Genomic DNA, 13,663 nt, shown 5'->3' with positions numbered 1-13,663 from the left:
GTCTATCTCTCCTGTGTGTCTCACCTGTCTGTGTCACCTGTCTATCTCACCTGTGTGTCTCACCTGTGTGTCACCTGTCTGTCTCACATATCTACAGTAAAGTGTAGTGTGTGTGTTGGTCCCTAGATCATGCTCTGCTGCTTCACCCTGAGGACATTTACTTTCAGCAGCTCAGAGACTTACAGCTGATTTTATACAGCTGGGTTTAACAGGTAGCTGCAGCATCATGATTTAAACACACAAACTTCAACAGCATTTTTTTTACACTTATTTCTATCATTTTTTAAAAATTGAAATTTTTTTCACTTTTTCAGCTTGAAATTGTTATTTAGTTTTTTTCTGACAGTTAATTTACTTATTTTAATTTTATATTTGTTAAAATAATAAAAGTACCTGCAAAAAAATCTGCTATTAAAATAAGTCCAAATAAATAAGAAATGTAGTTTTAATCGTTTACTACTAATATATTGATCCCATAAAAATCCAATAAAATGTTTCTTCATCTGTGATCAGTTTTTGCACAACATTATTAATATTAAACGACATTTAAAGATCCTTTTTATCCACTACAGTGCAGAACCTCGTCAGTTCTCTTTACAATTACGCCCTCATCTAAGACTTGTGAAGAAACAACAGATTAATTACACTCATCATTATCCGAGCATGTCACACTCATCCCCGTGTCACACTCATCACCATCCGAGCATGTCACACTCATCACCATCCGAGCATGTCACACTCATCCCTGTGTCACACTCATCACCGTCCGAGCATGTCACACTCATCACCATCCGAGCATGTCACACTCATCCCCATGTCACACTCATCCCCATGTCACACTCATCACCGTCCGAGCATGTCACACTCATCCCTGTGTCACACTCATCACCATCCGAGCATGTCACACTCATCCCCATGTCACACTCATCCCCGTGTCACACTCATCACCATCTGAGCATGTCACACTCATCCCCATGTCACACTCATCCCCGTGTCACACTCATCACCATCTGAGCATGTCACACTCATCCCTGTGTCACACTCATCACCATCCGAGCATGTCACACTCATCCCCATGTCACACTCATCCCCGTGTCACACTCATCACCATCTGAGCATGTCACACTCATCCCCATGTCACACTCATCCCCGTGTCACACTCATCACCATCCGAGCATGTCACACTCATCCCCGTGTCACACTCATCACCATCTGAGCATGTCACACTCATCCCCATGTCACACTCATCACCATCCGAGCATGTCACACTCATCCCTGTGTCACACTCATCACCATCCGAGCATGTCACACTCATCCCCATGTCACACTCATTCCCGTGTCACACTCATCACCATCTGAGCATGTCACACTCATCCCCATGTCACACTCATCACCGTCCGAGCTTATCACACTCATCCCCAGTCAAGTGAGGCACATTCATCACCAGTCAAGTGTATGAACCTCATCCTGTTAAGCTCTACTGAGCTCTGGATGGTGATTGGTCATTGGTTGTTCTCTCTATCAGTAGTTCAGGTTTATATTAAAACGCATAACCAGGTGAAAATCATGTGTAGACCTGAGAGTCTAGATGAAGATCCGGTAGAAGCCGTTCAGGTGTAAGGGGAGAAGATCAGTGTGTAATAATATCACCAGCTGTGAGGGCAGAAGCCAGAGGGTGGACTTTTAGGTGATTAGTTTATAAACAGGACGAAAAATCCCAGTGTCATGTCATTATTCACACACTGCACGTACTGTATAACGTCCACGTGACCAGGGGAAGCTGCTCTGAAGTGTCTAAATGAAGAGGGAATTCACTATAATCAGTGTTAACACCAGTCAGTGTCTCTGATAAATACTATACATGCGTAAGGTGTAGACAGTAACAGAAGGGATTTTGTTCACGTTGATGAATTCCAAGAAACCTAACACACATGATAAAGAGAAGGGGCGGGGCTTCCAGGTGGTGTTCGTTAACATCAGAGTTATTATCAGACCGGATCATTACCCGTCTTTCCCTCCTGTGTGTGTGTGTGTGTGTGTTAAGTGTAAACAGATAAAACTACAGAAAATAAAACATTCATGGACGAGTATATAATCAACAGCAGGATGGTGTAGTCAATGAATATTCATGAACGAACAAACAGGAAGTTGTAGCTAGCAAATGTAGCTAATGTATTTGTTTATCTTCTATAGATTAGCATATCTGGAACCTTTGTATCTGTCACAGAGTTCTATATCACTGACTCGAGACAGACGTGATAAAGAGTCGAAACGCAGCACCGACACGTGGACGTTAAAGTCGGTATGTAAACGTGCAAATATTTAACAGAAAGGTTTTATTTTTATTCTCTTTGAGAAAATGTGATGCTGTATGTTGATTCTATGACGAACAGAAAAGCAAAATGTTGTGCTGCAGTTTATTGTGTCATTACACGCTTAAACGCTCTGACTGGAGATGTGGAGGCAAAGAAGCTCGCTATTTTGTCCTTACTGAGGAGAAAGAGGGAGAAAAAGTGAAAGAAGATGAGAAGTGAAAGCGAGGCGAGGAGTGTGTTTAGAGGATGGAATGATCCTGCCAGAACACACCGCCTCCCAAACCCTCAGCCAGTAACCCAGCCTGACAGAGCCAAATAAACACTTCCACAATGTGTGTGTGTGTGTGTGTGTGTGTTTGTGTGTGTGTGTGTGTACACAGGTATTCCACTGCAGGAACAGAATCCTTATTATCTTCAGGTGAATTTCAACATCTAAACAAAACCTAACGAAAACAGAAAACAGATTTGATCCAGAATTCATTTGTGCATTTCAAAGAGTTTTATTAATAAAAACTATTTCTTATATTAATGTTTGGAATGTAATTAATGTCCCTTTGCACATATAAATGCAGGTTTGTTAATCAGATTAAAGCTGCTGGTCTGAGATCAGATACTTCATGTCTTATAAATGTTTATACTCCACACATTAGACTGAGAACATCCTCAGAAATCCCGTTAACTCCTGACTGTTACACTGGCTTCTGGTAGCGAGCTCCAGGTTCATCTTCTGTACTTTTCAGATTTCACTCAATACCAGGGTTCTTTCAGGGTTCTTTAGTGTGTTCTCTCTCTGTGGGGTTCATGAATAAGGTGAGAACACACAGCACACTCAGGTTCTGGCCCTCAGAGTGAGGAAAGTACAGGAGGTGAATCAGATGTACTGGAGTCTGTAAACTGCTAAAGCACAGAGCTGGAGAGCTGAACACCACAGTGGAGAAGGTTGTGGAGACTAAGGAATAAAAAGAGAAAAACTAAAGCTGGAGGAGATACAAACACAAGTCTTTAAACGATTTCTATAATTCACACACAGAATTCTTTCTTCATGCTCTCCGTGCTCAGATGTTATTGTTGTAGACCTGAAGGTGACTGAAGGAGCTACTTCCTTTTTCTTATTTTTATCACCAAATGGCAAAAAAAAACCAAAAGCATGACACTCTGTTCTGACTCACACTCAAGGAACCAGACTAGAGGGTGTGAAAGTGTGACTATATGTGTGTGTGTGTGTGTGTGTGTGTGTGTGTGTTTCCTCTACCTCTCTCTTATTACACCATCAATAAGAGCTGGCAGTAAAAGGCATCACTCACCACTAATCACGTCACCACTGATCTGTAGGTAGATATTAGATGTCTAATCTAACCTCAGGGTTACACTGAGGTCCTCAGGTTCGGCTGTAATGAAGGATAAATACATCGATGTCCTGAAACATCCATATTTCAGTTCTGTTTTTCCCCCTGTTTTGGTCCTGGTTGTTCATTTCCTGTCCAGGTTAATAAACATGTTCTATTTAATACAGTACCTGCATTACTGCATCACTGCATTACTGACATCACAACTCGGTTTTAGTGATAATCGTCCTCTTTACTGAGTGATGAGGACAATAATGGAAACACACAGCCACTAAGTGGCTCTGACAGACCTGAACAAACGCTCCTACAAAGCTCTGTGTGTGTGTGTGTGTGTGTGTGTGTGTGTGTGTGTGTGTCCCAGTATACCACTGAGACACTCTACAGAGAGGAATGTGAAACCTCAAAAGCCCAGGGCAAATTTCAAGCCAGGAACAAAAAGTTCCTCTGAACAAAGACAGAATTAAATAATATTCATTTACTGGCATTTACACGGGAACCAATCAGAGCACAGTTCCTGCCCCTAATCATACAGGAGCCAATAAGAGCACAGTTTTGCCCCTAATCATACAGTAGCCAATAAGAGCACAGTTCCTGCCCCTAATCATACAGGAGCCAATCAGAGCACAGTTCCTGCCCCTAATCATACAGGAGCCAATCAGAGCACAGTTCCTGCCCCTAATCATACAGGAGCCATTCAGAGCACAGTTTCAGTGTAAAATGTATTTGATGAGGTTGTGATAATGTAGTATGTGATTTATAAGGTTCTAAAAGGTCCCTGGTTATTTAGTTCGTTATGATTCAGCAGCTGTGTGTTTACACTGAACACCAATCAGCTGGAACACGTGCTCTGAGTTCTGATGTTTAGGTCTCATAGAAGAGCCAATGAGAATCAGAGCACAGTGATGCAGCAGATCGCCTTTTACTTTCTGTGTGAGTCACTGTGTCACTCTTATCTTTCATTTTCATTACTTCAGTCTCTTATCTCTAACTGAGACTCTCTGCACTCACACTTCACTCTTCACTTATCTGCTCTGCTTTAATATAAGAAGACAAGCCAGAAACAGTGACATCATTTCCTGTCCTGTGGCTGCAACATCCTGCAGGTACTAGTCTCACTGTATTGAGCAGCTTCAGTGCGCTCTGATTGGCTGAGAGCAGTACGCTGTGCTCTGATTGGCTGAGAGCAGTACGCTGTGCTCTGATTAACTGAGCAGTACACTGTGCTCTGATTGGCTGAGATCAGTATGCTGTGCTCAGATTGGCTGAAAGCAAGTACACTGTGCTCTGATTGGCTGAGAGCAGTATGCTGTGCTCTGATTGGCTGAGAGCAGTACGCTGTGCTCAGATTGGCTGAGAGCAGTACGCTGTGCTCTGATTGGCTGAGAGCAGTACGCTGTGTTCTGATTGGCTGAGAGCAGTACGCTGTGCTCTGATTGGCTGAGAGCAGTACAGTACATTTTGTTTATATCATCAGCTACTATTCTATTTTTAGGTTAGAGACATTTGCACTAAAAGGAAAAAAGAGCTAAATGCACCATAACGAGCTACAGATTCATTAATAATTCTTCTCGACCACTGCCATTGCCATGGAAACGCAATCCCTCAAGGTCCCTCGATTAGCGTGTGATTTAATTCACAAGGCCAAATTGAGTTTTTAACGTTTTAATCTTCATTTTGGACAGAAGACGAGTTAATGAAGGGCTGAGTTTAGCGCTGATAAACCACACGAGGATTCGACTCTTATTTATGAGCTCCAGCACAATGTGACTGAGAGGAAAGAAGCTTTTCTATCCACTCAGAGAGGCTCACTCGCTGAACATAAAGAGAATTATTATGCTCTTCCATCTGAATCGTAGAAGTAAATTAAGATTTGACTCGGTCCTTTCCCAAAGAGGCTGGCAGATGGACATATGTCTTCTCCTGTCTCCTCGTCCGGTCGAGACGTTACTCAGCCACACAACATTAGAGAGAAAAATCACCTGCAGCAGCTTTTAGCTGTAACAACAACACTGCAATATCTCAGTTATAAAATCAAATGAATGTAAATGTGACTGCTGTGGAAGAGCTTTACAGACCTCTCTTTCCATTTCATTTGCTTCAGGACACTTTAGAGGCTTAAAGTAAACGTGTGCTGATATATTTCAGATATAACCACATCACACTGCTCACTGATCTGATTTTACATTAAAGACACTTCTGGGAATTTCTCTGGATGATTAGTGACCTTTACAAACACCAGTGTTGTGTTAGTTACTAAGAAATAGTAACTAGTTACCGTTACTAGTTGCTTCATTCAAAAAGTAACTCAATTACTTTGTTGATTATTTACAGGCGTTACTGTTAAAAGTCACTTTTTAGTTACTTTTATAAAGAACGTTATTTAATGTTCCTATTAATGCCCTTTTATGTGTTATGGTCTATAATATAGACAAACACTAATCTGTCTCTGACTAACAGTCAGGTTAAAATCTAGTCACTGTTGTTTGGCTGGAGCGGCTTGACTCACTCTGAGTGTGTCCACTGACACAGGGTTAGATTCTAGTGTCGTCGAGGCGTGTAGTTTCTACCTCCAGATTGGAGTTGCTGTTTATTGCAGTAGATGGAGCTTCGAACCAGAAAGACACAGCTTACATTTAACTAAAAGGTTTTTGTCTTTATGCTCAACTAAAGTGAAATAATGAGCATATTTCCACTTAGATAAACTCGCCTTGTTCTCGCCTCGACTCACCGTTACTGCCACACATACATGAATAAACAGAAACACGCCCACAGTGTGACGTCGTCTTCGTGTTTACAGGCTGACATCCACCGACCCTACAATGTGTCACAGCTGTAAACAGGTTAGTCTGTAGGCTACACTTCAGTCTAAATGTATTAATGTAAAAAAGTCACAGACAAGCGCACCGTATGGTAACAGAGTTACTTTATATAATGCGTTATAGTATTAGTTACTGTTGTAAGAAATAAAAAATGCCTTGTGTAAAAATAAGACGATGATGGTGAAGATCTTAATGAAGAACAAGAAGTTTATTCCAGCATAGCAGTGACAAAATACATGACGTACTTTGGGTTCGTCTGAGTCAATCTGAACCCAGAGCAAATCCTGCTCAAGCATTTTATACAGTTTTCCTCTTTGTAGTTTAAATGAACTTCTGCTTTGAATGTGTATTGAGCGTAAGAACTGAGTGTCTCCCAAACGGCTGGGTCACAACTTGTTATTTAGCCAGATGTCTTTAAATGTTAATCATGGTCACGTACACCTTGTCTTGTTATTGTTACAATTGTTATCAGTCAAATAGTCACTTTAAGTGGTAATCACAGTCACGTAGACCCTTTGTTCGTGGTGATGCTTAATGTCCTGCTGCCGTTCCCATGTTTATAATTGAATCAAGTTTATACATTTAGAGTCCTAAACGTATTACCTTATGATACTTAAACCTGTTTAGGAATGAGCTCTTTTAGATGTGAACCTTGGAGTGGAATTTGGGTGCAATTTCTGTAATTTCTTACACTGTCAAAAGTAACGGCGTTACAGTACTGCGTTACTGCCCAACACTGACAAACACTCCTACAACGTTAATGTAACGCTTTTATTTGTCAAACCGATATCATTCGTTTCTTTAAAAACGCAAGTGCAGTGTGAGGAAACCATTTTAAACGTTGCAGTAATGTTATTTTGGTAACGTTACAGTGATCACTTTGCTCTGTGGACTGGAAGTGATCTCCTTTTATTATACACAACAATCTCACTTTTCTAAACTAGGCTGGAAAGATCTCATATCGGACGGCGATCGACCTGCTCGTCGTTTTTTGCCTAAGAAGCGTCCAGATAATGATTTTTAAAATAAATCATTTCTGTTTGCTTGTAAAAATCAAAAGAGATAAAAAAAAAGCAATAAATTCACTTATTCAGATTTTTATGACCTTGACTGGGTTTAGATTTCAATCAGACTTACATTAAGAAGTCATGGTGAAAAAAGTGAAGCTAAGATTTAAGCTCCACATGCTGACTGCAGAGACACTGTATGAAGTCTCATGAGAGAAAAAAGTGGAATATAAAAATGTGCTTATGTGCAAAAGCGCACTTGAGTTACAGCAGAGTCGACCTCGTGAGCTGAGATCTGCATGCAAGCCGAGTCCCTGAGCTGCTGCTGCTGGATGAAAGAGTGGAGATAAAACCCCAGATAAAACCTGCAGGAGAAACGGCTCCTGGGCTGGAAGTGTGTGGATAAACCTGCAGCTGAGAATAAAGGCTTGTGGAAGAGTTCGACAGAACCACAGCGTCTCTAACAACATTCACAATAACGCCAGACTTATTTCAAACAAACAGCACAAAGTGAAACACACACTGCGTTCTCACCAGAGACGCCCGTTTCGTTATCCTCACAAAAACACTGCGTACGTCTTTACGGTGCATCTCACAACACTTCAAAATGGTGAAGGAGTCTCCAGTGTGAGAGGTGTGTGTGTGTGTGTATGTGTGTGTGTGTGTGTGTGTCTGTGTGTGTGTGTGTGTGTGAGAGAGAGATGTGGCTCCAGTGTGAGATGTATGTGTGTGTGTGTGTGTGTGTGTGTGTGTGTGTGTGTGTGTGTGTGTGAGATGTGGCTGTGAGCTCTGTGTCTCAGTCAGAGGTGAAGCTGGAGCTTGAAGTTCTCCACATCTTCAGGACAGAGGAGTTCACACTTCTTTGTGTTTCTCAGTAACAGATGAGATTTTTCTCTTATTAACTTGAAGAGAGAAAATAAAAAGAGAGAATAAAGAGAGAATAAAGAGAGAGAGAATAAAGAGAGAGAATAAGACTGCTGAAAGGTCTCGAGTGTTTAGAGCTGACTGAACACAACACACTACTTGTTTTGACGTGTTCTTCTTTAAAAACAATGTTGGCAAAATCACTGTGGTAGAAGAGGCAACACACACACACGCACACACACACACACACACACACTGTATATTACCACTGTACACAGTTTTCCTACACACACTACACAATGCTAATGTGGCTAATAGTTAAAGGAAGTGAATATCCTGTTCCATGCTCATGATCTTATTGTACAGTTATAAATGTTAATAACATCATGTCCCGCTGCTGGTCACTGTTTCACTACAGCCCTTTTCTTCTGCATGAACCCTTCACTTTCACACGGCACAGGGACAGAAGCCGAGTGTGTGTGGGAGTCTGGACACAAACGGACTTCTACTGAACACTGGAGATGAAGAACATCTGCACTGGAAACACATTAATCAGCTGCTTTCACAGTCAGAAGCTACAGAGACGTGAAGACGTGAAGACCACAGCTGAAATATTCCATCTGAAGATTATTACATTCCGAGCACACAGACTAATCCCACTGTATAATACACACACACACACACACACACACACTCTATAATACTATCATCAGAATGAAGAAAGGATGAAACACTGCTTAATCCACACAATGAGATCCTGCCTCCCAGCACACTCGACAAAACACTACAAGAAAGTCAACTGGGTGGGAACAAAACGACAAAACACCACACACACATACACACACACACACACACATACACACACCCCACACAACATATACCACACACACCACACCACATACAACACACACACATACATACACACCCCACACAACATACACCACACACACACACACACATACACCACACACACACACACACACACACACACACACATACACACCCCACACAACATACACCACACACACACACACATACACCACACACACACACCCCACACAACATACACCACACACACACACACACACATACACCACACACACACACACACACACACATACACACCCCACACAACATACACCACACACACACACCCCACACAACATACACCACACACACCACACCACATACAAGACACACACATACATACACACCCCACACAACATACACCACACACATTATACACACCACTTACATTACACACACACCACATATATTACACACACACCACATACACCACACAACATACTCCACACACACACCACACAAACACCTCACACACCACAAACATTACAAACAACACTTTCACAATCTGTTTAAACAAGTAAAGGTGTACATCCCTCCTTCTGGCATGTGCAGGACAAAAGAAACTACTAAAGTGAAAAAAGTAATGTCCGCAACACTGTTTATAACTCCCATATGTTTATAACACTGTTTATAACTCCCATATGTTTATAACACTGTTTATAACTCCCATATGTTTATAACACTGTTCACAACTCCCATACTGTATGTTTATAACACTGTTCATAACTCCCATATGTTTATAACACTGTTCATAACTCCCATATGTTTATAACACTGTTTATAACTCCCATATGTTTATAACACTGTTTATAACTCCCATATGTTTATAACACTGTTCATAACTCCCATATGTTTATAACATTGTTTATAACTCCCATATGTTTATAACACTGTTTATAACTCCCATATGTTTATAACACTGTTTATAACTCCCATATGTTTATAACACTGTTCATAACTCCCATATGTTTATAACACTGTTTATAACTCCCATATGTTTATAACACTGTTTATAACTCCCATATGTTTATAAGACTGTTTATAACTCCCATATGTTTATAAGACTGTTTATAACTCCCATATGTTTATAACAATGTTTATAACTCCCATATGTTTATAACACTGTTTATAACTCCCATATGTTTATAAGACTGTTTATAACTCCCATATGTTTATAAGACTGTTTATAACTCCCATATGTTTATAACAATGTTTATAACTCCCATATGTTTATAACACTGTTCATAACTCCCATATGTTTATAACACTGTTCATAACTCCCATATTTTTATAACACTGTTCATAACTCCCATATGTTTATAACCCTGTTTATAACTCCCATATGTTTATAAGACTGTTTATAACTCCCATATGTTTATAACAATGTTTATAACTCCCATATGTTTATAACACTGTTCATAACTCCCATATGTTTATAACACTGTTCATAACTCCCATCTTTTTATAACACTGTTCATAACTCCCATATGTTTATAACCCTGTTTATAACTCCCATATGTTTATAACACTGTTTATAACTCCCATACGTTTATAACACTGTTCATAACTCCCATATGTTTATAACACTGTTTATAAGTCCCATATGGGCATTTGGGTTAGTTATGGGAGTTATATACATATGAGAGTTATAAACATTGTTATAAACATATGGGAGTTATAAACAGTGTTGCGGACATTAAATTTTTTTCAAACATTTTCAGGCCATCTGTTTCACTCAGACACACTTATATGTCCTAGAGGTCTCCAAGACAGTTTCTTCTGTGACACGTGTGTGTGTCTGTGTGTGTGTGTGTGTGTGTGTGTGTGTGTGTGTGTGTGTGTGAGTGTGTGTGTACCTTTGCATGTAAAATTCAGTTTACATTTAACAAGCCAAAACAGTTTTTATAAATCTCAAGAGAAAACATTAACTGTTCATAACTACTGAAAATTCATGAACAAGTTCACTTCCGATGACGTCACCCAGGTGTGTAAGACACACAGCTCAGCGATAAAATCTCACTGTGATGAAGTGACAGCTAACTATTTAGAAAGAAAAGGTTTACCTGATTGATGTGCACCTCTGAGTAGTGATTATTTTCATCCTCTGGACCTGTGAGTTTCTCCACAGGAATCCATTCTGCTGGATCACATCAGCATGTGTGTTTGTAACTAGTCCAAATGTTTAACTGCTGACACACTGCTCTAGTGAGAGGATCAGGTGAGTGTGTGACGTCACACAGGTGTGTACAGAACGCACAACACAGCAGATCAAACACACGAGGTTTGTGATCATTGAGCTTGTGACTGATTAGTGATGACTGAGTGATTGATTATCTGAACGCTCACAAATCTCTAACTAACTAACTAACTAACTAACTAACTAACTAACTAACTAACCGAACAACGCGAGCTCACCTGCGTGTGAAGCGCTTCACCTTCCTCGATGATGCTGATGAAGGGGATCTGCAGAAAAGCGGATATAAAGTCCACCTGCACGAGCTCCTGGTGGCTCTGCGGGAACGCGAGCACCGCTGACACCCCGCGCACCACCACGTCCTGACACACGCACCGGAACACCGACTCCGGGTCCGCGTGCGCTGCTCGCGCCCACACCACCTCCAGGCTCAGGTTGTACGGTAAGAGCGCGTGCGGACGGTTTTTGGCGTGAAGGAGCGCGCGGTTCACGGCGGCTCGGACGCGCGAGGGCTGTCGGGAGGGCAGGACGGCGCCGAGGCGGACGGTGTGTTCTATGTGCGCGAGGATGCCACAGGGCTGAGGATGGAGCTGGCACGGGGAGATAAGCGCGTGCAGAGACACGGAGAGATATGCCACGAGCCTGCAGACCATCACACTCATCCTGCTCCTGCATCGCTCTTCTCCCTGACCTCAGTGTCTCCTTCCTTTCTTTATATTCCTCTTTTATTTTTGCCTTATTGTAGGTTCTGCTCTGAGCGGCGGGAGCGCGCACTCACTCGCCCCGCGCGCGCCTGCACACAGCACACCGGAGCGCGAGCGACTCTTTCCTAAAAACAACTCAAAACGCTCGAACTGCCTGCGTCATCTGCCTTTTAACGCGCTGACCAATCAGATCCGGTGATGGGCGGAGTTTCAAGTTCTTTACAAAATAGATATATTTTGTTCTGTTTGAAATTATTTCAATATTAAAGTTGTTTGTTTTTTTGCTGTTGTGGTAAACAAAATGACCAAATCAACATATTAAACCTTTTATTAACACAAATCCTAAGAATGAGTTATTAATTCATCAAAAATTGCACCGCACTTTACGTCTAATGTGTCGTATAATTTATACTAAATTAATTTTAGTTTGTTTTGTTCTTCATTGTTAACATTAAACAATCCTGATGTATATTATAAAGTGTATTAGCTAACATGTACCACGTTAGCATGTATCTATAATGTCTTATAACACATTTATAATAATATAATAATCATATAATCGTATTACGGTTTTTTGGTTATCCATCTAGATAAACTCTGAAATGTTTCTAATGTAGAGCAACAGTGTTTTCCAGTCAGTAACTGTTTAGGGCCCAAGAACCCAGTTGGTCTATTAAAGAACCCTTGGAGAACCCAGTACCATGACATTAAACCTAAACTTCTGATTGGTTCAGGAGACTCACAATAAGTTCCATACTCATTCCCTCTTCATACACACACACACTAAAGGTTTTCAGGGTTCTTTGAATACTTCTTACCAACCAAAAAGGGTTGAACACAGAACATTTATAATGGATGTATTTGTATTTACTTCTGTTTATTTTACAACACATCTGTTAATTCAGTGTGAGTAAACGAGTGAATGGCAGAACAAACAGTCACGATGTAAATGTTTTTAACTCAGAATAAATCTGTGTAATTTAGTAAAAATCTGCATAAATCAGCATATCATTATAAATCAAAGTGTTCGAGTGTGGATGTAATTATTCTCATATCAATTACAGACTGATTTCCATATATTCAATACATAAATACAGTACACAGTCTTCTCTCCACTGTCAGTTTATTAGGAACACTGGGACCCCTGCTCATTCTGCAATCAGCCAATCACAGGTCAGGAGAGCAGTGCATGGAATCTTCTGCTCTTCAGCTCATCAAGCTTCAACATGTTGTGTGTTCTGAAACACGATTGGTTGATTAGATAATCAGTTGCATGAATATGCAGGTGTTCCAATTAAAGTGAACAGTGTTTATATATCTTTATAACTCATGGTACTGAATTAGAGCTGCATTTGTAATAAGAGGGTTATGAGAAATATCTTTGCTTACTCTTGTTCAAACTTTACAACTTTTTTAGAGTTGACTCATTAAAATCTGCTTACTCTGTCGCTTTTATAAACTTCTCTTGCACGTAATTTACACAGATAATTTATTCTGCATATTTAGCTGCAGCTCCCTGTAACATGAGTTAATGGGATTGTGGAGCT

At 40.6% G+C, this 13,663-nt stretch overlaps 1 protein-coding gene across 1 annotated transcript in view; it reads right to left on the bottom strand.

Moving 5' to 3' along the window:
* Positions 1-12,194, bottom strand: part of grin3ba (glutamate receptor, ionotropic, N-methyl-D-aspartate 3Ba) — a 75,153-nt gene extending 62,959 nt beyond the window's left edge. The window contains exon 1 of the mRNA XM_060888820.1: positions 11,634-12,194. Within this exon, the coding sequence (XP_060744803.1) occupies positions 11,634-12,074 (441 nt within the window). The 5' untranslated portion in view covers positions 12,075-12,194. The remainder of the gene's footprint in view (positions 1-11,633) is intronic.
* Positions 12,195-13,663: the final 1,469 nt, after the last annotated feature.

The sequence above is a fragment of the Tachysurus vachellii genome, chromosome 15 (assembly GCF_030014155.1).
Source record: "Tachysurus vachellii isolate PV-2020 chromosome 15, HZAU_Pvac_v1, whole genome shotgun sequence".
Lineage (NCBI taxonomy): Eukaryota > Metazoa > Chordata > Actinopteri > Siluriformes > Bagridae > Tachysurus > Tachysurus vachellii.
Note: the sequence above shows the minus strand (reverse complement) of the source record. Positions and strands in the feature narration are given on the sequence as shown.